Source organism: Neophocaena asiaeorientalis, unplaced genomic scaffold, assembly GCF_003031525.2.
Source record: "Neophocaena asiaeorientalis asiaeorientalis breed wild unplaced genomic scaffold, Neophocaena_asiaeorientalis_V1.1 scaffold629, whole genome shotgun sequence".
Taxonomy (NCBI): domain Eukaryota; kingdom Metazoa; phylum Chordata; class Mammalia; order Artiodactyla; family Phocoenidae; genus Neophocaena; species Neophocaena asiaeorientalis.
Genome location: NW_020175468.1, coordinates 6,835,080 through 6,860,786, shown reverse-complemented (window position 1 = coordinate 6,860,786; position 25,707 = coordinate 6,835,080). Strand labels below are relative to the sequence as shown.

At 47.1% G+C, this 25,707-nt stretch overlaps 1 protein-coding gene across 4 annotated transcripts; it reads left to right on the top strand.

Annotated features, from left to right (window-relative positions):
• The first annotated feature begins 11,549 nt into the window (after positions 1-11,549).
• On the top strand, positions 11,550-24,197 carry LOC112415601 (carcinoembryonic antigen-related cell adhesion molecule 7-like). 4 transcript variants are annotated; one of them, XR_003006334.1, is made up of 6 exons: positions 11,550-11,708; positions 12,634-12,993; positions 16,746-17,021; positions 20,656-20,812; positions 21,537-21,589; positions 22,978-24,197. XR_003006334.1 is itself a non-coding variant. In XM_024768690.1 (5 exons), the coding sequence occupies exons 1-4, from the start codon at positions 11,645-11,647 to the stop codon at positions 20,802-20,804; spliced, it is 849 nt and encodes a 282-aa protein (XP_024624458.1). In that variant the 5' UTR covers positions 11,550-11,644; the 3' UTR covers positions 20,805-20,812; positions 22,978-24,197. The 4 variants fall into 4 exon arrangements, 2 of the variants coding, with proteins under 2 accessions (XP_024624458.1, XP_024624460.1); XM_024768690.1 differs by lacking the exon at positions 21,537-21,589; XR_003006335.1 differs by lacking the exons at positions 21,537-21,589; positions 22,978-24,197 and having other exon boundaries at positions 16,746-17,111; positions 20,656-20,781.
• The last annotated feature ends 1,510 nt before the right edge of the window (positions 24,198-25,707 follow it).

The window sequence follows — 25,707 nt, the reverse complement described above, 5'->3', positions numbered from 1 at the left end:
CAGATAGAAGCAGGGCTGCAAATATAACTCCTGCCCAGGTCCACATTTGTAGAAAAGATGCCTAAGACAGCAGGTGGAGGGCTCCAGCCTGAGGAGAGACAGCTCTTCTGGGAAGACATTTGGACATTCTTCATAAAACCATTACTCCCAGTGAGGAAAAATACACGCTTGCGTTTCTTCGATTCTTCAAAACAATTTTCTGGTTGGGAGTGAGGATATTCCCAGAGAAGTGAGATGCTGGCAGGTGCTGAATTCCTGTCCGTGGGGATTTCTGTCTTCAGAAAAACCTGCTTCTACTCTAGAGCCCGCGAGCCACAACTACTGAAGCCCGCGCGCCTAGAACAAGAGAAGCCACTTCAGTGAGAAGCCCGCGCACTGCAACGAAGACCCAACACAGACAAAAATAAATAAATAAAATAAAATTTAAAAATACTCTGCTTCTTTTTGTGCACTGGAGTCACCCAAGACTCGAGGGGTTTGGGGGTTTGGGCTCCATCCTCAAACTGGTCCTCCTTTGCCTACCTTAGCCAGGTCTGCAGCCGCTGGGAGTTCTCCTGTAGGGCGTGGTGCTGGGGAGAATGCTGTAAGTCAGACCCCAATACCCAGGGAAGGGGAAAGACAAAGCAGAGCCCCCTCTCCGATACTGGGCACTCTAGAAAGAGGCTGGGGGCAGTCCTGGTCTCTTGGCAGCTACATTGAGTCCGTGGGGGTCACCAGGGCTGGGGAGGTGGGGCTCCATGGCCACAAGGTCTGGGTCATGCTTCACAAATGCCAAGGTACTCTGCCTCTTGGGGAGAAAGAGACCGGGAGGAAGGGAGGCACAGACAGGAGACGAGGGGGCGACTTGGGAGGGAATGCTTACTGTTCAAGAACAGCATGGTGGGTGGCCCCTGATGTCTGGGTGGGAGTTGCTCTGGGCCATGTCCTGGGCCCTAGAGGTGACATCTATGGGGGAATCACCTCAGTCAAACACTCAGGGAAGCTTGGGTGAATGTGGTCAGCTCCCCCTCCCCAGTACTGTCCTTCTCAATGCCAACTTACTGAGCTACATCCAGTAATGATCAAGTCAGCACCAAGTCTGCCCTCTGGAGCTCCCAGCCCAGCAAGGTGGGGGGACCCCTTAACACACAGAGACAGCTAAGATGATCAGGGCCGGGATGGGGGAGCACGGACTCCCCCATCTGCCAACATCTCACTTCTCTGGGAATATCCTCACTCCCAAATAGAAAGTGTTTTGAAGAAGAATTGCAAAAATGTAAGCGTGCATTTTTCCTCACCGGGGAGCATGGAGCAGGAGGGGAGAGGATTCAGATAAGGCAAGAGGCCCAGCCTGAAACATCAGGAAAGTGTTCTTGGAAAAGAACCTAAGGAATAAGTAAATATGGGCCAAGCAGAGAAAGAGAATGGAAAAGAGTAACAAGAAGGAAAATTGCACATGCGAAAGTCCTAGAAGGTCTAGTGATCTAGCTTCTTGCTACTCAAAATGCGGTCCATGGACCAGCAGGATGAGCATTGCTGCAGCTATCTACTGCTGCATAACAAACAACCCCCAAACTCAGTTATTTTAAGCAATGACAGCATGTATTTTGCACATGAATCTGCAGTCTGCGGGGATAATGTATGACGGGGACTTCCCTGGTGGTCCAGGGGGTGAGACTCTGTGCTCCCAATGCAAGGGGCCCTGGTTCGATCCCTGGTTGGCGAACTAGATCTCGCATGCATGCCACAATTAAGAAGTCTGCGTGCCGCAATTAAAAAAAAAAAAGATCCCACATGCCACGAGGAAGATCCCACATGCTGCAACTGAGACCTGGTGCAGCCAAAATAAATAATTAATTAATTTAAAAAAATTAATATACAAAGGGCAAGAATATACAAAGGGGAAAAGACAGTCTCTTCAGTAAATGGGAAAACTGGACAACTCATGTAAATGAATAAAATTAGGACATTTTCTAACACTATACACAAAAGTAAACTCAAAATGGATTAAAGACCTAAGTGTAAGATCTGAAGTCAAAAACACCTAGAAGAAAACATAGGCAGAACACTTTTTGATATAAATCACAGCAATAATTTTTTTTGGATTTGTCTCCTAAGGCAAAGGCAAGGATGAATGGGTAAGCAACATGTCATGTATCCATACAATTGTACATTATTCAGCCATTAAAAGGAATGAAGGACTGATACACACCACATTATGGATGAACCTTGAAAACATTATGCTACACTAAGGAAGCCAGATACAAGGCCACATATGGTATGATTTCATTTATACAAAATATCCAAAAGAGGCAACTCCATAGAGAAAGTAGCTTAGTGGCTGCCAGGGGCGGAGAGGAGGGGAGAATGAGGAATGTTGCTTAATGGGCACAAGGTTTTATTTTGAGATGATGAAAATGTTCTGGAGTTAGTTACAGTGATGGTTGTCCAACATGAATACACTATAACCACTGAATTCTATACTTTAAAAGGGTGAATTTTATCTTATTTATTTTTTTATAATTTTTTGTTTTTTGACCATGCCACGTGGCATGTGGGATCTTATTTCTCCGACCAGGGATCCAACCTGCAACCCCTGCATTAGAAGAGCGGAATCTTAACCACTGGACGGCCAGGGAAGTCTAAAAGGGTGAATTTTATGATGTGTGAATTATATTTCAAAAAGCTACAGTGTTGGTCAGTAGAGGACCCTGGTGGGCTAGGATGGGGCTGGACCAGGCAGGGCTGTGGGGAGGGGAGGAGAGCCCCGGGGGAGGGAGGCTCAGGAGACCGATGGGCAGGGCTGGGGTGGGGAGGAGTTTAATCCTCGGGACTGGGGGACTGGGACACAGAGGAGGGTGATTCTGGGGGGAGATCACATTTGTGGTTCTGTTGCATATTGAATGCGTGTATGGGAGGCGTGCAAAGGCCCATCTCGTGTGTGCACACACGTGGACATGTTAATGCCACTGCCTCTTGGCCTTTATGGCCAGGCCAACCCCTCCCCCAGGCTGTATCCCTTCTCAGAGTTCCCTCCCCCCACCTGCCCTCCACTCATCCCTCTCTCTGCCCCTCAATCTTCCTCTAGCTCTGTGCTGTCCAATATGGCATTCAACCGCTACGTGTGACTTCTGAGCACTTGAAATGTGGCTGGTGTGAACTGAGAGGTGCTGTTAAGTGTCAAATACCCGCCAGACTTCGAAGGCTTAGTATGAAACAAAGATTTGAAAGTACTCGCTGTTTTTGTTGTGGATTACATGTCAAAATGAGTGTGTTTTAGATACATTGGGTTAGATAAGCTATACTATTGAAATAATTTTCACCTCTTTTTCAATATGGCTATTAAAAAATGAAAAATTACATACCTGGCTTGTACTGTATTTCTATTGGACGCACACCTGCTGTGGCACGCTGTGTCCACCAGATGGCGCCAAATACAGGCCGCCGCAGCTTCACTAGAAACGGGAGAAACTGGGCGGAGCTGGCGTGGTAACCACATGTGAAGCCCTTTGAAGTAGGACCTTATTAAGGACATTGAAATATGCTCTTTCCACACAGGAGGCCACTGTGGGGGGAGAACCCCCAAGATCTGATGAACAGGAGATAGACAGTATGGTAGGCTGAATGATTACCCACTAAGACATCACTGTTGTAATCCCTGGAACCTGTGAATGTTACCTTACAAAGACGGGACTTTGCTGATGTGATTCCATTAAAGATATTGATGGGAAGGTTATGGTGGATTATCCAGGTGAGCCCTAACCCACCTTGGCCTCTCTACTCTCCAGAATCACTGGGGCTTTGGACCTCCACCCCCCTCTCAAAGGCCCCAAGAGTAACTACCCGAGGCTGAAGCAGGCTGATTGGAAACAGGAAATGAACCCTCAGACCACCTGCACTTTGTACTTATCGAGCCCAGAGCTTCCCCTTCAAGGCAGGAGGTTCTCAAAAGCCCCAGGGTTCTTAACCCCAAATTTCTCCCTCAAAAATCTTTAATTATCGTAAAAAGCACAGAGCATTAAGTTTACCATCATAACCCTTAACCAGTATACAGTTCAGTGGCTGTTATATGCAGGCTGTTAGCTGTGCAACAGATCTCTGGCACGTTTTTATCAGCAGAACTGAAATTCTACACTTTAACAACTCCTCACTTTTTCCCTCCCCACCCTAGCCACAGGCAACCACTGTTCTTTTTCTGTTTCTATGTATTTGACTACTTCAGATATCTCATATAGGGGGGAGCACACAGTGTCTGTCTTTTTGTGACTGACTTATTTCACTTAGCATAAAGTCCAGAAGTACCCTCTTTTCTAAGGCTGAATAATACTCCATTGTATGTATAGACCACATTTTCTTTTTCCATTCCTCTGTCTGTGGACATTTGGGTTGCATCCATCCCTTGGCTATTGTAAAGAATGCTGCAGTGAATATGGATGTGCAAATATCTCTTCAAAATCCTGCTTTCAAAAAAAAAAAAAAAAAAAAATCCTGCTTTCAGTTCTTTGGGATATAAAACCAGAAGTGAGTTTGCTGGATCATATGGTAAATCTATTTCTTGCTTTTGAAAGAAACTCCATATACTGTTTTCCACAGCAGATTCACTATTTTATGCTTCCACCAACAGTGCTCAAAGTTTCCAATTTCTTCACATTCCTGCCAACGCAGGTTATTTTCTGCATGCGTGTGTGTGTGTGTGTGTGTGTGTGTGTGTGTGCATGCACGCATTTTATAGTGGCCATCATGATGGCCACTATAAAATGAATGTGAGGTAATATCCTACTGTTATTTTGATTTACATTCCTCTAATGATCAGTGATGTTGAGTATCTTTTCATAAGCTAGTTGGCCACTTGTATATCCTCTTTGGAGAAATGCCTAGTCAAGTGTTTTGACCATGTTTTGATCAGGTAATTTGGGTTTTTTTTAGTGTTGTTGTTGTTGAATTGTAGGGTTTCTTTATATATTCTAGGCATTAACCCCTTAACAGATATATGATTTTCTTTTCTAATAAATTTATTTTATTTATTTATTTATGGCTGCATTGGGTCTTCGTTGCTGCACACGGGCTTTCTCTAGTTGCGGCGAGCGGGGGCTACTCCTTGTTGCGGTGCACGGGCTTCTCATTGTGGTGGCTTCTCTTGTTGTGGAGCACAGGCTCTAGGCGCGAGGTCTTCAGTAGTTGTGGCGCACAGGCTTAGGTGCTCCGCAGCGTGTGGGATCTTCCCAGACCAGGGATCGAACCCGTGTCCCCTGCATCGGCAGGCGGACTCTCAACCACTGCACCACCAGGGCAAGCCCTGTTTTTTGTTTTGTTTTGTTTTGTTTTACTGTTAATATTTCTCCCAGACTTCTTCCCCAAAGTAACTTTTGACCTTTTACCAGAGTGACTATACCTCAGGGAAAAAGACATAATCAGTTTTGGGGGGATTGATGGACACAGGCTCTGAACTGACACTAATTGCAGGTGACCCAAAATGTCACCGTAGCCCACCAGTCAGAGTAGGACCGTATGGAAATCAGACAAGCAATGGAGTTTTAGCTCCAGTCCATCTCACAAGGGCCCACTGGGTCCCTGAACTCATCTTGTGGTTATTTCCCCAGTTTTGAAATGCATAATTGGAGTAGATATATTCAGCAACTGGAAGAATCCCCACATTGGTTCCCTGACCTGTGGAGTGAGGGGGATAGGCCAAATGGAAGCCACTAGAACTGCCTCGACCTAGGAAAATAAATCAAAAGCAATACCACGTTCCTGGAGGGACTGCAGGGATTGGTGCCATCGAGGAACTGACGAATGTAGGGAGGGTGTGATATTGTGCTTTGTGATAAGAAGCAGACATTTGGTCTTCATTCCCATTTCTGACACAGAGCTCCTTAAAACCCTTGGAATTTCCCAAGTGCTTAGAGCGGAAGGTGTCTTTTGTTATGTTAATGAGGACTCTACTGGACTGCATCTAAAGATGAGGGCTGGTGGCTAGTGGACCCAAAGGAGTGATCAGAGGGTCGGAACTTTCCGTCCCATCCTGCCACTGGACAGCCACATGCAAAAGAGTAAAACTGGATGACTATCTTACACCATAAAGCAAAATTAACTCAGAATGGATGAAAGACTTGAATGTAAGACCTGAAACCATAAAAATCCTAGAAGACAAACATAAGCAGTAAGTTCCTTGACATTGCTCTTGGTGATGCGTTTTCGGATTTGACACCACAAGCAAAGGCAAGAAAAGCAAAAATCGACAAGTAGGACTACATCAAACTAAAAGGCTTCTGAGCAGTATAGGAAACAAACTATCAACAAAATGAAAAGGCAACCTACTGAATGGGAGATAAGATTTGCAGATCATATATCTGATAAGGGGTAAATACCCCAAATGTTTAAAGAACTGATACAACTCAATAGCACATAACCAAACGATCTGATTAAAACATGGGCAGAGGATCTGAGTAAGCATTTTTCCAAAGAAGACATACGGATGGCCAACAGGTACAGGAAACAGTGCTCAACACCACTAATCACGGAAATGCAGATCAAAACCGCATGAGCTATTACCTCACAGCTGTTAGAATGGCTGTTATCCAAGAGACAAGAAATAACGAGTGTTGGTGAGGGTGTGGAGAAAAGGAAACCCTTGTGCACTGTTGGTGAGAACGTAAATTGGTGCAGCCACTAGGGAAGACAGAATGGAGGTTACTCAAAAAGTTAGAAATAGAACTACCATATGACCTAGCAATTCCACTTCTGGGAATTTATCTGAAGAAAATGAAAACACTAACTTGAAAAGATTTATGAACCCTCATGTTATTGCAGCATTATTTACATTAGTCAAGATATGAAACGAACCTAAGTGTCCATCGACGGGTGAATGGATGAAGACAATGTGGTGTACATATATATAACGGAATATTACTCAGCCATTAAAAACATGAAATCTTGCCATTTACTACAAACATGTATGGACCTTGAGGAGATTATGTTAAGTGAAATGTCAGAGAAAGACGAATGCTGTATAATCTCACTTATATGTGGAATTTAAAACAAATCAAAAAACCTCAAGCTCAAAAACAGAGGACAGATTGGTGGTTGCCAGAGATGAGGAGTGGGGTGTGTGTGAAATGGGTGAATGGAGTCAAAAGGTATATATTCGGGTTTGGGCTTCCCTGGTGGCGCAGTGGTTGAGAGTCCGCCTGCCGATGCAGGGGACACGGGTTCGTGTCCCGGTCGGGGAAGATCCCACGTGCCGCGGAGCGGCTGGGCCCGTGAGCCATGGCCGCTGAGCCTGCGCGTCCAGAGCCTGTGCTCCGCAACGGGAGAGGCTGCAACAGTGAGAGGCCCACGTACCGCAAAAAATAAAAATAAAATAAAAAATAAAAAAGGTATATATTCCAGTTTAAAATAAATAAACCATGGGGATGTAATGTACAGCAGGGTGACTATAGTTAGTAATACTGTATTACATATTTGAAAGTTGCTAAGAGAGTAGATCTTAAAAGTTCTCATCACAGGAATAAGATTCTGTAACTATGTATGGTGACAGATGTTAACTAGACCTCTTATGGTGATCATTTTGCAGTATATACAAATATTGAATCATTACGTTGTACACTTGAAAGTAATATATGTCAATTATACCTCAATTTAAAATAATTTAAATTTTTTAAAAATAAAGCACTCACTAAAAAAAGGACAGGGTTCAGAGAGCTTCCAGACCGGTGAACACATGGAGATTTGGGGAGAGTGGAACACTCAGAGAGCATGGAAGCTCTGTGCCTTTCCCCCCATACTTTGTCCTACGCATCTCTTCCATCTGGCTGTTCCTGAATTACATCTTTTAACAATAATCCCATAATCTGGTAAGTAAAATATTTTTCTGAGTTCTGCGAGCCGCTCTAGCAAATTAATCAAACCCAAGGAGAGGGCTGTTGGACACTCCCATCTGTAGCCGCTCTGTCAGAAGCACAGGTGACAACCTGGACTTGTGATTGGCATCTGAAGCGGGAGGGGAAGGCTTGGCAATCTTGTGAGGAAAAGGCCCACACAGTGGAACTGGTGACCAGAATCACGAGGAGGTGATTTCCACCATATCCTCTTTCAGCTCCATTTGGCCTGTACAGAAGACAGACGGGTCAAGGAGAAGGCACAGTGGATTGTTATATGCTTGTCCTATCTCAGGGGTTTATCACCTCTCCAGCCCTGCGTCATAATTTAGTGCACAGGGATCATGGTAGCCTTCTCCTTTCACAAGACATCCCTCTGGTCCTTGATGACATCATGCTGATTGGACTAAGAGAGCAAGAAGTAGCAACGACTCTAGGCCTAGTTTACAGACAGTTCTACTTGATATGCAGGCACCACGTGAAAGGGGAAATTGCAGCACTATAGCCCCTTTCTGAAACTTCCCTGAAGGTCAGAGTGAAGGGAAATTGTCTCGGTGGGCAGAACTTCAGGCAGTGCACCTGATTGTTCATTTTGCTTGGAAGGAGAAGCGGCCAGACGTGTGATTATACACTGATTCATGGGCTATGGCCAATGGTTTGGCTGGATGGTCAGGGATTTGGTAAGAACATGATTGGAAAATTGGTGACAAGGAGGTCTGGGGAAGAAATATGTGGATAAATCTCTCTGAATACTCACCATTCACTTCGGCAGAAGAAGATTTAAATAATCAAGTGGATAGAATGACCCATTCTGTGGACACCAGTCAGCCTCTTTCCCCAGCCACCCCTGCCTTCACCTGGTGGGCTTATGAACAAAGTGGCCACGGCGGCAGGGATGGAGGTTATACATGGGCTCAGCAACACAGACTTCCAGTCACCAAGGCCAACCTGGCTACAAGCCACTGCTGAGGGCCCAATCCGTCAGCTCAGAGACCAACTGGGCTTCTGATAGGGCACCATTCCACAGGGTGATCAGCCAGCTACCTGGTGGCAGGTTGATCATAGTGAAGCACCTCTGTTACGAAAGGACAGCATTTTGTTCTTACTGGAATAGGCAGTTACTCTGGATACAGATTTGCCTTCCCTGCAAGCAAAAGCTTCTGCCAAAGCTACCATTCATGGACTCACAGAATGCCTTACCGTCCAGCATGGTTCTCCACACAGCATTGCTTCTGATCACAGCAAATGAAATGCGGCAGTGGGCCCGTGCTCATGGAATTCACTAGTCTTACCATCCTGACACAACTGGCTTCACAGAAGAGTAGAGTGGTCTTTCGGAAACACAATTTCAGCACCAGCTAGGTGGCAATACCTTGCAGGGCCAGGGGAAGGTACTCCAGGAGGCTGGATATGCTCAGAATCAGAGTCCACTATGTGGTGCTGTTCTCCCACAGCCAGGATTCTCAGGTCCGGGAATCAAGAGGTGGAAATGGAAGCGATGCCACTCACTTACCTCTAATGATCCACTAGCAAAATTTACACTTCCTGTTCCCGTGACTTTATGTTCTGCTGGCCTAGAGGTCTTAGTTCCAAAGGGAGGAATGCTTCCACCGGGAGACACAAAAATGATTCCACTGACGCATCAGGGTTCCTGGCTTTCAAGCTGTCCAAAAAGTGTAGAACCTGGAGAGTACCAATCTCAGCTTCAACCCCCTTTCCTCACAGGGATCAGGGGTCAGAGAAAATGAGAGAGACTAGTGAGGCCCAGAGATTGTGAGGGGGCAGAGATCACAGGGATAGCTGCCTAGAACGGAAGCAGGTGAGGTCACTGGCTGAGGCTGTCCACAGAGTCCCAGGGAGAAGGTGGTACAGGAGAGAAACCCCAGGAATGGGGGAGGGAGAAGCAGAGGATCACAGGCGCTGCGGGAGCTACCCCGAGGCCCTGGGTGGGACTGTGTGTGTGAAGCCACCTCAAGACCAGGGGCCTCTCCATTCATAGCCTATGTGTACAGAGAGCGCCAACGACAACACTGGATAATAGTGGACTTAACACTTGAGAGTTCAGCCATGGGCATAGGGCACACGTGAGGCCCAGCTATTGATGAACAAGAGGGAACCAGCTCCCTTCTCACCTGACCCAGGCCCCAGGAGCGAGAGGGGAAGTTGACTGTCCATCCTTTCCCCCTCTGCTCCCCTGACACAGACCTTCCCCTCCTGACAAGCCTGGTTCCCTGCTCCTGCCTCTTCTTCCCATAGACCCATCACCTAGTGCTCCAGCCACATTCACTACTGTCTCCCAGGGATGCACACAGTATAACCTACTGGAGACAAACACAAACTCATCTACATTCCTGGAAATCTGAGCTTGGTGACATCTCATTAAGGAACGGGGCTGGAGTTCTTGCAGCAACAGAGACTGTGACTCACAGAGCTGGGACATGATGCAGCATTAACGTGATATGTAACCCATGTAAAAAGTTCATGGTGTTGAATAAACATGCAGAGCAGCGTGGCACGGTGACTGCTGCACTTCCCTCCTTGTCCACCAGAGAGCGGCAGAGTTACTCCACAGGCTAGAGCCTCCCCAAGGGCTACAGACCTCCCTCAGCCCCCGCAGAATAGGACCCTCACCAGTGTCACCTTAGGCCACAGCTCTCCAAGCTCCCCACAATGGACAGCTCCTCCATCCAGCCAGGAGTTGGCCCACTTCACACCTTTAGGAACTACTATTCCTTCAGGTCATCAGTGTGTGTCCCAGGAAGCTGTGGCCCAGCTAGACCCCCATGGAGAGAGAAGGAGCGTCCCTCTCACCAGACATCACTCACTTTGCACCCTTTCCAGCCCCTCAATCCTTTCCTGGAGGCTTCTGGCAGGAACAGAAGGAAACCTTCTCAGAGCATTTGAGAACATTGGAAAGACCCTCCGTGTCACAAAGGGAAATAATATCCTGGTTTGGGGACCTCTAGGTGTCTGTGTGGTGCTACTGAAACTGTGCTCCACAGCCAGTATGATCAGCATCACCTGAGAGCTAGTTCGATGCAGACTCTCAGGTCCACCCAACACCTGCTGAGGCAGACTCTGTGCTTTAATAGGATCTGCAGACCCTCTGTGTCTGTGTGCACAAGAGAGGGGAAGAGTCTACCCCAGCCCACATTATGGGGTCTCAGCCTGGCTGGGCATACATGTCACCTGGGCAGCTGCTGAAACAGCATTTCTAAGGTGTCATCTGTGCATTCACAGTCTTTATAAACTTCCACAGTGACTCCCATGCACAATGTGGGTGACATTCCTGTGACAAGGGTATGAGATGTAGCTGCAGGGCTCCTGCTCTAAAGGGAAAACCCAGAAGGGGAAGGGGAGGCTGTGGGGCAGAGGCTGTGCACCCCAACTGCAAACTGTGGGGAATGCCCAGGACATTGAGCCCCAGGGTTGTGCTCCCCCCAACCAATGGCAAATAGTGTGTGTGTGTTTCTAGGCTGAGGAGTCAAGCTGAAAAAGGCAGAAAGAGCAGCGGTTCACAGGGAAATGAATTGTAAACAGAAAGGGAAGATGGAGGAAGAGAGAAGGCAGGCAGAAATGAGAGAGGAGGGAGAGGGAGAGGGAGGGCCCTGGGCAGAGACCCAGCCCCTGGCCCACGTGACCCAGCGAAGTGCTCCTGCCCCAGGAGGAGGCCCAGCACAGAGGGAGGAAGAACAGCAGAGCTCACACATCAGACAGCAGTGCTCGTGAGCGTTTCGGGAGCTGAAGCTCTTCTCACAGAGCGAGGGACACAGCAGACAGCAGACACCATGAAGCCCCCCTTAGCCCATGCCCGCAGAGGGTGCATCCCCTGGAACGGGCTCCTGCTGGCAGGTGAGAGGGGACAATATTCAGGGTGTGGGCAGGGGTGGGAGAACAGAGACAGGCTGAGGTCTCTGGGGGAGACAGGGCTCTAAGAGTGGACAGAGGGCTTCTGTTTGGACCTGAGGGAAGAGGACATGGGAGCAGGGGAGGGTGGAGGGAGGGACTGAGCAACAGGAAAATCTCAATGAACTGGAATTGGTGAGGGGCAGGAAAACCTCAATTACTGTACATTTTCCAAATTATTCATCACTGAGCAGTAATTTTTCAAAAGTGGTGACAATAACAATTTATGTCAGGGTGTCAATCCAGAAAAAAACGCAACCAGGAAGCTAAACACTGTCCTTACCCACCACCCTTAGAAATTGACAAATAAACACCAGGCGGTGGAGGCCCTGGGAACACTCATTCCTTCCTCACCTGGTATTTGGAGCCTGGTCCAGGCCCTGGGTTACAACCAGGATCAGACAAGTCCCGGCCGTCCCAGAGCTCACACTCTATGGGGAGGAAGACAGACAAGCAAAGAGATCTAGAATGTGCTGTCAGGTGCTGACAAGTGTCATGAAGGAAACGGAGCAGGGAAAGGTCAAAAGTGAAGACGGAGGGTCTTCAGAGCAGGTGTCAGGGAGGGCAGCTCCCAACAGGCCCCTGAGTGTGAACAAGCGTGTGAGGGCAGCAAGGGAGTGAGCCAGGAAGACACCTGGGGAAACAGAGGAAATAACAAGCTCAGAGGGGCTGAAGTAATGGGGGTCATGCTGCTGACCCTGAGCCAGTAGCAAACACACATACACACACAGACACAGACACACACACACACACACGCACTATAAAAACACACACCAAGGCTGAGGGATGAAGAGCCCTGCTCAGGACCCAGGGCCCCATTTTTCCATCCCAACACATAGGTCAGAATATTAATTTCTCTCTTCCCTCCTAGTCCCACTCATAACCTTCTGGAAGCTGCTCACCACTGTGAAACCCACCATTGAATCGGTGCCCGTCAATGCTGCAGAAGGCACGGATGTGCTTCTACTTGTCCACAGTGTGACAGGGGATCTTCTAGGCTACAGCTGGTACAGAGGAGAAAGGGTAGAGAACAACCAACGAATTGCATCACATAGAATAGACGACAGTACAAGCACCACTGGGCTTGCACACAGCGGTCGAGAGACAATATACCCCAATGGGTCCCTGCTGTTCCAGAATGTCACCCAGCACGACACAGGATACTACACCCTGTTCATGATAAAGAATGATTTACAGACTGAAAGCCTAGCTGCACAGCTCCGCGTATACCGTGAGTGATTCCTCTCTGACCTCTGGGTGTGGGGTGGGGTGAATTCTATTCCCACACAGAGGACTGACAGGCCTGGACTGTGTCTCCATCCCCCTCTGTATCACATCCCAGGTTGGGGTTTGAACATTTAGTGCAGGACACACACACAGTGGAGACAAACTTCAAAGGATCAGAATTCTTTCGCAGAATCCGGACCCTGAAGACATTCTGTGCAGGAAGAAGGACCAGGCTGATGGAAGCAACACAGCAGAGGAAGATCAGCCGCAGTTCAACCCCCTGGGCCCCTCCCTGTGCCCATGACGCTGAGGAAGACCCTGTAGGACTCAGTATGGGCCTGGCCTGAGGGCCCCCTGGGACCCCCACAGAGAAGCTCAGCGCCGGGAAGCCCCTGCCCAGCTCCTCAGCTCCCGCCTCCAACAACCCCAGAGAACATTTGCCACTGTTGGGCTTTATCCTCCTGGACGGGGTTGACTGGGAGCAGTGACTTCCCAGCTGCCTGAGTCCCAAGGCTTCAGAGCTGGTCACCAGCCAGGGCTCAGCTCCAAGAGCCACATTTGGGCAGGGGTGGAGTCTGGGCCTTCACCTGAGACTCAGCATGGAGAGCAAGACAGGTTATTAGCCGACCACCTGGGGGACTAAGGAGACTCCAGAGGAAGGTCAGCATCCTTAGGGAGGAACAGAGGACAGAAGATGCTCCTGGCAGCTCCCTGACCACCGGGCACAGCCCAGGGAGCCCTCTCCTGTGGATGCAACTAATAATAGATGCAGTTTTTATGGTCAGCTCCTCTATGCTCAGCTTTAGGTCAGTTAATTATTAATGATTTAAGGTTAATACACAGGCAACATGGCAATCCTGAGACAATTTACCATTTTTTCTATTTTAATGAGGAGAAACTGAGTTAAAGGGGATTACACTCACTGAATCACAGTCACACAGACCATGACTGGCCAATCAGAGTCATGCCAAGATAACAGCCCCGTCCTCTCCTCCATCCTGGGGGCCTTGTTGTGCATCTTTGGACCCAGAAGCCAGCTGTTGGTTCAGATCCTTTCTTCTTGGGCATCACCAGCTCAGAGGGAGACTCTGGCATGGAAAGTGAAAGGAAATGGAAAATGAATCCTGTTTACTCTAGAACTAAATGACCTGCAACAATGATCATAGTCAGTGACAGGAATGTCCAGGCCTTCCCTCTTCAGGTAGCCAATGCACAAGCTCCTTGCACTGGATGAGAAATCATTTATTTATTTGTTTCCTAATGTGCTGGGTGTCACTCCCGCTGGAATAACATGGGAAGGACTCGGTTTCCTCACTCTCCAACCTACACCTGCAAGCAGCATAGGGCCCAACAGGTAACCTCTCAATCTTTCCTTGATGAAGGAAGGATGGAAGGTATAAGAATGAGTGAATGACCTATAATCTCTTCAGGCACTGGAATCTGGATGCAGAATCCTAGGAGGTACTGGCCACACCTACTGCCTGTCTCTCCAGGGACCCATGTTCCATTCTCTGACCACCCGCCCCTAAAGCACGTTGGGAGCCAGGTCTCACGGTGACTGTGGGGCTGCTCGGCCATGGCAGGGTTTTCCAGGGCTGTAGGGGTCCTGCCTCTGGGCAGCAGTAGGGCTTTTGGATCTTTGATCTTTGACGGCACTTGTAACCCCCACTTTGAAGTCACTTGTAAATGGACATTTTTTGCTCTCTGCTGCTTCCATGTCTCGCATCTTCCTCCTCCTTCTTTCCAGCCGGGACTGGCCCTGCTCTGCACAGCTCCCCTACCCTTAAGCCTTCCACAGATACTCCCACAAATGGCTGACTGCCCTGTTCCCGTCCTGCTAACACCTGTGGCCAGACCCACCCTCCCGGGCAACAGTAAAGGACACAGAAATCAGTGGGAGCAGCAGCCTCTGTGAGGCTCCAACACGAGCCAGTTTCCCCAGGTCACCAGGAGAATGAGCTCCCACTTTGCCCTGGTCCAGGGCTCTTTCCCTCCATGATGCCAACAAGTGGAACATACCACGTAACAGGCGGTGAATCTAAGCCCTACATGACTCAACCAGGAAGTCAAAGGCAGAAAGACAGGTCTGCAGTCCCCAGTGGCTCACTTCACCTCTTTGATTTGTGACTCACATTCTTGTCCTTCTGTGAGCCTCCTGTTCCTCTCAGTGGTTCCCAAGACCTTCCCAGGGTGGGGCTGACAGACCCTGTGCCATCTGACTGCTTTACTGACTGTTTCATTGCCCGTGTGTCCTCATGATGGCACCTGTATCATAGGGCTCTCCGACGATGAGGTGCCCAAGCCACTGTCCTTTCACTTAGACTTGGCCCAACTTAGACAAATTTGATCCAGCTCTAGCTGTGTTTCCTGAGGTAGAAAGAAAAGAAAAGAAAACATGCCACACGCCAGTGGTGGGCCTCCTCCCCATTTGCCTGTCTGTCCACAGAAATTGGTGACAGGGACCTCTTCTCCTAAAGTTATTAACATAACACAGAACGTTTCTACTAATTTAAATCATTCCTCTCTTTATAAAACAGACTCAGACCTCTCCCCGATCAATTCTGTCCAAGACTAAGGGCAGAGACGTTGGTTCTGCTGCCAAAGCCAGCCAGCATGTCCCCCTCACTCTTTTTTCTTTTTTTTAAATATTTATTTATTTATTTTGGCTGGGTCTTAGCTGCGGCATGCAGGATCTTAAGTTGTGGCAGGCGGGCTTCTTAGTTGCGGCATGCGAACTCTTAGTTGGGGCATACATGCAGGATCTAGTTCCCCGACCAGGGATCGAAGCCGGGCCCTCTGCATTGGGAGCGCAGAGTCTTACCCACTGGACCACCAGGGAAGTCCCTCCCCCTCACTCTTTTCTAATCATTCTTTGGACTTGCCTAGCCTTTATGGGGTCACTGTCTTGTCAATCACCTTTAACACCTGGGCAGAACTGCCCCACCTCATGGCCCTGCAGCCTGAATACTGGACTGACCACCAGGCTTGCTCTGGGTCGTCCCATGTGTTATTTCTGCTCAAACACCCAGTTCCAGGCCATGTTGCCCAGTCTTCTTGGGGTTTAAGGACTATGGGATGGCCCATCATTACCTATCTCTAGGGAACCTTGGAAATCGAGGACTCAGTGAAAACACATCTCCGCCAGGCAATGTAGGTCTGTGCAGCTTGAAGGGTCTCAGGACCTGCATGTTCCAGGTGAACACCCCAAGGTCAGTCAGGTAGTCACCTGGTCAGTAAAATACTAAATGAGGGGGCTTCCCTGGTGGCACAGTGGTTGAGAGTCTGCCTGCCGATGCAGGGTACCTGGGTTCGTGCCCCGGTCCGGGAAGATCCCACATGCCGCAGAGCGGCTGGGCCCGTGAGCTGTGGCCGCTGAGCCTGCGCATCCGGAGCCTGTGCTCTGCAACGGGAGAGACCACAACCGTGAGGGGCCCGCGTACCACGAAAACAAACAAACAAACAAAAAACTAAATGAGGGAGCAAGGGGTCTCTAATTTCCAGGCCTATGTTACTGCTATCAAACCTTGATACATGACAGACACTTGAGGAAGTCCGTGCTTTCTCTCAGACATAAGGCAGGTGGCCTTATACTCTCTGAGTTCAGATGTTCATGCATTTGTCTTGTGATACAAAGACCTGCCTTATTCTTTAAGGACTCAGTTTGGCTCAGAGGTGAGAAATGCCACCTCTGACTGAAGATGCTATTGGAGGAATCAAGGTATAAAATGGGCAATGTTCTCTCTGTTGTCTTCACAGCGGTGTTGCCCACCCCAGTCATCACCAGCAACAACTGCAACCCCATGGAGCAGGACACTGTAGTGTTAACATGTGGGACTGAGACTCAGAACACCTCCCACAAGTGGTGGGTCAACAGTCGGAGCCTCCCCAACAGCACCAGGCTGGAACTGTCTGAGGACAGCAGGACTCTCACTTTATTCCATGTCACGAGGAATGACACAGGACCCTATATGTGTGAAACTCGGAACCCAGTGAGTGTCAGCCGCAGTGACCCATTCACCCTGAATGTCATCTGTGAGTAGCCTCTGTTCCTATGTGCCCCAGGCAGCCCGACTGAATCTCCACTGCTGGAGGCCAGACCACACCCATCCCTCTCAGGTCCAGGTACATGGACTCTCACCTCTGGATATCAGGCTGGCCATGACTTCCTGTCCCAGGCAAATCTGGGCAGGCCCAGCCTTGAGCCAAGTCTAGGAGGCAACAGTGGCTGACAGGGGTCTCTCACTGTTTTGCGGTACACGGGCCTCTCACTGTTGTGGCCTCTCCTGTTGCGGAGCACAGGCTCCAGACGCACAGGCTCAGCGGCCATGGCTCATGGGCCCAGTCGCTCCGCGGCATGTGGGATCTTCCTGGACCGGGGCACGAACCCGCGTCCCCTGCATCTGCAGGCAGACTCTCAACCACTGCGCCACCAGGGAAGCCCATACCACACTTTTGATTACTGTAGCTTTGTAACAAATTTTGAAATCAGGAAATGCGAGTCCTCCAACTCTGTTCTTCTTTTTCCAGATTTTTTTGGCTTTTAGGGGTCTCCTGAAATGCCATATGAATTTTAGGGCTGATTTTCTATTTCAGCAAAAAAAAAAAAGTCATTGGGGAATTTTGATAGGGATTGCGATGAATCTTAGATCACTTTGGGTAGTACTGTCATTTTAACCATGTTAAGTCTTCCAATCCATGGACATGGAATGTCTTTCCATTTATTTATGTCTTCTTTAATTTCTTTCAGCAGTGTTTATTTATAGTTTCTCAGTGTATAAGTCTTTCACATCCCTGGTTAATTCCTGAATATTTCATTATTTTTGATAGTATTATAAATAAAATTATCTTAATTTCCTTTTTGAATGTTTCATTGTTTGTGTATAGAAACAACTGATTTTTTAAATAGTATTTATTTTTGGTTTTGGCTGCATTGGGCCTTCGTTGCTGTGTGTGGGCTTTCTCTAGTTGCGGCGAGCAGGGGCTAGTCTTCATTGTGGTGCACGGGCTTCTTTTGTTGCGGAGCACAGGCTCTATGTGCGTGGGCTTCAGTAGTTGTGGCACGCAGGCACAGTAGTTGTGGCTTGCGGGCTCTAAAGCACAGGATGAGTAGTTGTGGTGCATGGGCTTAGTTGCTCTGCAGCATGTGGGATCTTCCCGGACCAGGGATTGAACCCATGTCCCCTGCATTGGCAGAAGGATTCTTAACCACTGCGCCACCAGGGAAGTCCTGAAACAACTGATTTTTACATGTTGATTTAGTATTCTCCAGCTTTGATTAATTTGTTTATTAGTTCTAACAGTTTTCTTGGGGATCTTTATGGTTTTCTACATATAAGGTCATGTTATCTGCAAACAGAGATAATTTTACTCTTCTTTTCCAATTTGGATGTTCTTTATTTCTTTTTCTTGCCTAATTGCTCTGGCTAATACATCCAATACTATTTTGAAAAAAAGTGGAAAAAACAGGCATTGTTGTCTTGTTCCTGACCTTAGAGGAAGAACTTTCAATCTTTCACCATTCAGGATGATGTTAGCTGTGGGTTTTTTATATATTTCCTTTATTATGTTGAGGTGGTTTCCTTCTTTTCCTAGTTTGAGTGTTTTCATCATGAAAGGTTAGTGGATTTTTGTCAAGTGTTTTTTATTGGTTTAACCTCCTTACTTTATGTCTATTCATAGTCTCTATTTCTTTGTGATTTCATCTTGGCAGCTTTCATGTTTCTAGGAATTTGTCCATTTTGTAGAAGTTATCCAATTTGTTGCCAAATGATTATTCATAGTACTCATATTCTGTAGAATTGGTAGTAATGTTCCCACATTCATTTCTGATTTTAGTAATTTGAATCTTCTTTTCTTAGTCAACCTAATTTAAAATTTGTCAATTTTGTTAATATTTTTGAAGAACCAAATATTGGTTTTATTGATTCTCTCTACTGTTTTTCCATTCTCTAATTTATTTATCTCCATTCTAATTGCTATTGTTTCCTTCATTCTGCTAGCTTTGGTATGTTTTTTTTTTTCCCTTGTTTTGTTTTTCGTGTCCCTTAAGTTGTAAATTTAGGTTGATGACTTGAGATCTACTTTTTTAATGTAAGCATTTACAATTATAAATTCTTGCACAGGATTCTTGACTTCTCTGAGCCTCAGATTCCTCAGCTGAAAATTGCAGTAAAAGTACCTGCTTCATGGTTTTGTTTCAGATTTAATGTAATATTCAATTAAACCCACAGCAAAATACACACAAAGGAAAATTTTTCCAAAAATGTTAGCTGCTATAATTACTACTATTATCAGTAGGTTATGTGAAATCGGGTACTCCGATTCAAGAACTACCTAACTCTAGATCCACCTCTTATTAGCCATATGACTTTGGGTTTTTCACTACTGGAAGCCTCAGATTTTCCATCTGTAAAATGGAAATAATGTTTATCTGACAGGGTTATTATATGAATTAAATGAGATATATGGGAAATATTATATATAGCACAGAATCTGGCACATAGTAAGTACATCATAACAATAGCTAACATTAGCATTAATTTTCAGTTTTGAGTTGAATGGTGAGGAAAACTGAAATAAAAAAGAACAAAGAGGGCTTCCCTGGTGGCGCAGTGGTTGAGAGTCCACCTGCCGATGCAGGGGACGTGGGTTCGTGCCCCGGTCCGGGAGGATCCCACATGCCATGGAGCAGCTAGGTCTGTGAGCCATGGCCGCTGAGCCTGTGCGTCTGGAGCCTGTGCTCCGCAGCGGGAGAGGTCACAACGGTGAGAGGCCCGCGTACCGCAAAAAAAACCCCAAAAAACAAAGAGGCAAAAGGTATTATATATTTGGGGAAGGAAGGCATAACACAAAAGACCCATAGGAACATGTTACTGAGTACATATGGAAGAGAGAAAAAAAGGAGTTGAGTGCAAAGTTTCACATCTAGTATGTTAGTTTTCATCCTGTGAGATGCATCCCAGGTGGGATTCATTGGGAAAAATGCCTGTGAAGGAAAGTGGGGCAGGAGTGGGAAGAGCCTGGGAGGGTCCTCAGACCATGATGCATATTGGATCCCTGGGAAGGAGAAAGGGAAGGAGGAAGTTTTAGGCTGCAGTGCAGTTCTAAGAGAGTGTCTGCAAATCTGGTGAGGAGTCCTTGAACTAAAGTCACCCAACACAAAAAATTCATTTATCGCAGAACTGGGATTGATTTCATATTCCTGCTGGGAACCTGTGTGAAGGGTGGTCTCTGTGCAGAGGGGCAGTGAATTCAAAGGGCCTTCCACCAATAAATCCCCACCAAGACACCTAACAGGCACATATTCATGGTGGCCACACCTGGGCCACACCCAGAGAAAGATGTAATCATGAAAAGATGGGAAGCTATAACATAGGAAAATAACCATCAGTGCTTCTTCCATTTCCAAAGCCTTCAAAAATATCTGAGTGCAGAAAGGCCACACTGGAATTGAGGCATGTCCAACCACCAACCTAGAAATACAGTCAGAGAGAAAAAGATTACAAAAATATAGTTGGCTAGTCACCTCACAGCAACCTTCCACAGAAATTTTATTCCTTGAAGGAACAAGTCGAGACTATTTCATATTGAGAGTTATTTCCCAGAGCACCCTCCACTGTAAAATAATGTCACCTTCATTGACTCTTCATTTTTCTTTCCATGACAGATGATTCAACACAAGGAAGTTTTTCTGGCCTCTCAGGTGGTGCTATTGCCGGCATCGTGACTGGAGTCCTGGCTGGCGTAGCTCTGATTGCACCCCTGGCTGGCGTAGCTCTGATTGCACCCCTGGTGTATTTCCTGTATATGAGATAGACTGAAGGGTATGATGCCTTTCCTCTTGTTCTGCTTTCTCTGAGGCTAATCGTCATGCTCGGGAGAGGGAAGGAGACTTCATCTCTGTCTCTGGCCTGGATCTGCTCCTCATGCTTCCTAAAATCTTTCTTCTTGGCACTAATTCTAATGGGTCTCTTCTTCCCTGGTCTTCATGCTTCCTGTGCCCTACTCTCTCTTGGACATAGTTATTCCCATCCCCACCTGGTTTAGAGGGGGCAGAACCAATTATGTTCCTCTGTCCCCAGTCAGGGAAGCCAAGGTCCAAGAAGGAAAACTAATGAGGAAATGAAAGAAGCAGGAGGAAGGGGGTCCTGCACTCTCTCGACAACAGTAGCAGGAGGAGGGAGGGACAGGACAGGACGAGAACCTAAGAAAAGCAGAAACAACCAGAGGCCTCCTGGGCAATAAATAAAGTGACAAAGAAACAGCATCTATCTACAAAAGGGGAAAGGTGTCAGGGTAGAAATAAGCTCAGAAGCAGTTGGCATGAATGGCCCCAAATGTGAACAGCCAGTAAGAAGGAGAGGAGTAAACACCAGAAGGGATGGTGGGTAGATTGAAGGAGGAGGTCCTCAGAGGAAAGAGGGCCAACCAAGGTATAAAGGAACACTGAGGAGCCCCAAGGAGTCATGCTGACAGGGTCCTTCCTAATTCAAGGAGCAAAGGTCCTGTGCCTGGGAATAGCAGTCACAGTGTCTGATATTTATTTAGGGCAAGTGACCAGCGCGATCTCACAGAGCACAAATCCTCAGACCACAACCAGAGTAAGTAAACCTGCTCACCTAGTGAGAGCTCGTATGTTCTACTATATACCCTGCCCTACCAGGGAATCCCAGATTTCCAAGTGAATCCCTACCTTCTGAATTATTAGAGGGGATCTCCGTTTCCCAAGCTTAAACTGGCATAGGTCCTCACGCCCTTCCTAGCCATGTAAGATTCCCCTGAGACACAGCTGGGGGAGAGACACTCGCCCCTCCTAGGCCAGGCAAGCCAAGCAGGCCATGAGATGGACATGTTTCCAGGAGCCTTTTCCTCATCCTACCTCCTTCCCCCTCCTGCCTCTATTACGGATGCGGGCATCTCCTTTGGTGAGACTTTCCCTGCCTTTGGTGCTCTGGGTACTGTGGGCCTCAATGCCCCTCCTTGCCGCTGGAGCCTGCTGCTGAGACACACACCTGGGCAAAACTCGGGCCTTGTGAACTGGAAGAAATCTTCAGAAGTGCACTGAAGCCTCTCCCCACCCCTCCTTGGTCTCATGCCCTGGGGTCTGGACCGCAGACTGAGGGAAGCGAATTCCTTAAGTCTTAATCATGGGCCACCCCCCCACTCCACCCTCTCACCACCTGCCACCTCCTTCAGCTAGAAGCACAACAGCTTAGGAACACCACGTTCTGAGGCAATACGTTAGTTCTGCATTAAATGACATAACAAAGGTAAAGCACCTGATACAATGCCCAGCTCAAGGAAGGCACTAGATGAGTCTCCCTCTTCTGCCTCCAATCTGACCCTGCTCTTACCATCAAATGATAATTTCCAATCTAATAGATCTGAGGTCTTAGTTCCTTTACTTTCTGATAATTGTACTGAATTTTTCTCATCTTAACCTTCAATAGAATATACATTTATATTGAAAAATGCTTCAATCATAAGTATATTTTAACAATGTTTAAGCTTCTACATACCTATGTAAACAGCACCCAAATCATTTAAAAAAAATCAACCCCCCCAACAAACACACACACAAAACGCTCCAGTTACTTCCCTCCAAAGGGTAGTGACTATCCTTATTTCCAGTGCATTAGGTTAGTTTTACCTGATTATGCACTTATATAAATGAAAAATACAGTGTATACATGTGTCTGGCTTCTTTGATTCAAAATTGTTTTGTGAGATTCATTCATATTGTTGTGTGCCTTTGTCGTTTATTTATTCTCATTGTTGTATCATCATATTCCATTGTAGCATTCCATAATCTATCTCTCCTAATGAACATTCAATAGGATGTTAGTAAGCAGAGAAAATGGGTAATAAAAGCCCTTCTCTGAACTAAAAGTTTCAAAGTGGTGAAAGCATGTGGTGCTGACTCACACTGGACAAGGTGAGGGCCTGGCCTACGACACTGATTTAACTGACTGCTGTTCATTCCTTTCAGATTGACGAAGTTGCGTATTCTGCCCGGAACTTCAATGCCCAGGAATCAAAGAAACCAACTTCAGCCTCCCATCCCCAATAGCCACAGAAACAGTTTATTCAGAAGTGAAAAATAAGTAATGCAACCAGTCCTGCACACTGCACTTATTCCAAGCTTCTCGTCCCCATCCCTAGGAGATCCCTTTGCCCTCCGGGGAAAATGCGAATAGTGTCTTTCCCCCCCTTTCATCCCTAATGAGGCTCCTCCAGGCTGCCTGGTCACAGTCCCTTCCTTCAGTGTCAGTAGATGAAAAGGTACATCCAGGAGGAGGTCTGTAGGAAACCCAACCTTCCTTGTCATTGAACTTTGGCAAAGCAGACCTTGGGAGAGAGTTGCCAGAACCTCCACGCCTCCCCATTTCCTGACCTAAACTGGTTTCAAACTTGCTCATTCCTTCCCACCCCAGTCCTTTCATATTGGAGTTTAATTTGAATTTGCCATAACCTGGAAAATTATGTCCTTGATCCACTGAAATGCATGTGCCAGAAAAGGAAAGGAAAAGGAAAAACTTCTCCTGCTCTCTGAAGCCCGGTGTGAACCCACCATTCACAGGAAAACACATACATAACCAATTCTGAACTGGGAAATTCTATACCTTTGTCCACTTTCAGGGTTGTCTACCTGCAGGACCAGGGCTAAACAACTTACTACTTAGCTAGAATACCACCTAAACCTTTGAAAGCCTGTCTTCAGAGAACCTACTAGAAGCAACTAGAAAACAACTTCTCAAAGTCCATAAGTGAATCCTAATGGAAATTGCAAAAAATGCACATACTGTTTTAATAACTTTATGGACTTCATTAAAGGCAATGCTCAGAGATGGAGGGATTATCGCTTTAGAGGACAATCAGCTCTTAACAGAGACAATCTGCTGGGATTTGGGAAAGGAATCAGAAAGCTACCCTTCAGAGATGATCTAAATAATTGCTAAAGAATGCACAGTTTGTGGTACTGAGTTTTTCCCCTTCCTTCTGAGACATTCTGCAATTTTAATTGTTGTAACTCCTTTCTATGTGAAAGGGGTTGTTTACTTAATTTGCTATGTAAGCCAATCTGACTGCGTTAGGTGAAAGACGCCACCAAAACCCCTCAAGTCCCTCTGGCCAGGAGCTCCTCAAGCTTTTTATGTCAGGGGCTCCACATAGAAAATAAGAAGAAGCAGCTTTTTACATTCGTGGCCAGAAAGGGATCTCGCTCAGTTATTACACCTAAATAAGCCAGGCCCTCAACACCTCTGCTGGAAATACTGCTTCCAGTACTGAAGTTAGAGTTAGCATCCCCCGACAACTAGGGCGCCTGCCGGCCCCTGGTGGGGATGAGATCAGAGGAATGAAAGGGAAAGCAGCTAGCATGTTCCCCACCCACTTGGGCCCTGGGGAGCCTGCTGAGTTCGCAGGCATATCCCCTGCCCTCCAGACCCCTCTCCAGGCCACGTGGGTCCTTGGGGGCGTAGGAGGGAGACGGGGGACATCAGGAGAGGCAGGCAGGAGGGGCCCTCTGGGAGGAGCAGGAGAGGAGCCGAGGGTGATTGCCCCACCCACTCAAGCCCAGGAAGCCTGCTGGGCTCCCAGGTGAGGTCCCCCACCCTCTGATACCAGGGGTGGGGGGCACGCCGGGGCCCCTTCTGTTCTGTTAAGACTAAGCCCCACCCACCACAGCCCCCAGGGCCTTTTCCAGCCCTATGGGTCCTAAGCATAGGCCCCGCCCACTGCCCAAACCTCACCCTTGCTTAGGTCCCGCCCTCCACAGCCAAGGCCTTTTTCCCCTTTGTTTTTTCTTTTTTTCTTTTCCCTCCTCCTCCTCTTTTTTTTTTACTATTGTGGTACTGTTGCACCTTCTGGTTCATCTATATTTCTACATTTTTATTTTTATATTCTTTCTAACATATCTGTTATTTTCCTAGTCTAATTTTATTTTGTACTTTGCCATTGTTCTCTCTCTCTCTTTTTTTTTTTTGCCAACCCCACCCCACCCCGTGGCTTGCAGGATCTTGGTTCACAAGCTGGGGGTCGGGCTGAAGCATCTGTGGTGGGAGCTCCCTGTCAGAAGCCCTGGACTAACAGAGAACCTCAGAGCCCAGGGAATATTCATCAGAGTGAGGTTTCATGGAGGTCCTCATCTCAGCACCAAGACCCAGCTCTCCCCAACAGCCTACAAACTCCAGTGTTGGAAGCCTCAGGCCAAGCAACCAGTAAGACAAGAACACAACCCCACTCATTAAAAAAAAAAAAGAGATGGCAAAAAAATACGTCACAGATGAAGGAGCAAGGTAAAAACCTACAAGACCAAATAAATGAAGAGGAAATAGGCAATCTATCTGAAAAAGAATTCAGAGTAATGATAATAAAGATGATCCAGAATGTCGGAAATAGAATGGAAGCATGGATTGAGAAAATACAAGAAATGTTTAACAAAGATTTAGAAGAACTAAAGAACAAACAGAGATGAACAACACAATAACTGAAATGAAAAATACACTAGAAGGAATAAATAACAGAATAACGGAGGCAGAAGAACGAATAAGTGAGCTGGAAGACAAAATGGTGGAAATAACTGCCAAGGAGCAGAATAAAGAGAAAAGAATGAAAAGAATTGAAGACAATCTCAGAGACCTCTGGGACAACACTAAATGCACCAACATTCGAATTATAGGGGTCCCAGACAAAGAAGAGTAAAAGAAAGGGTCTGAGA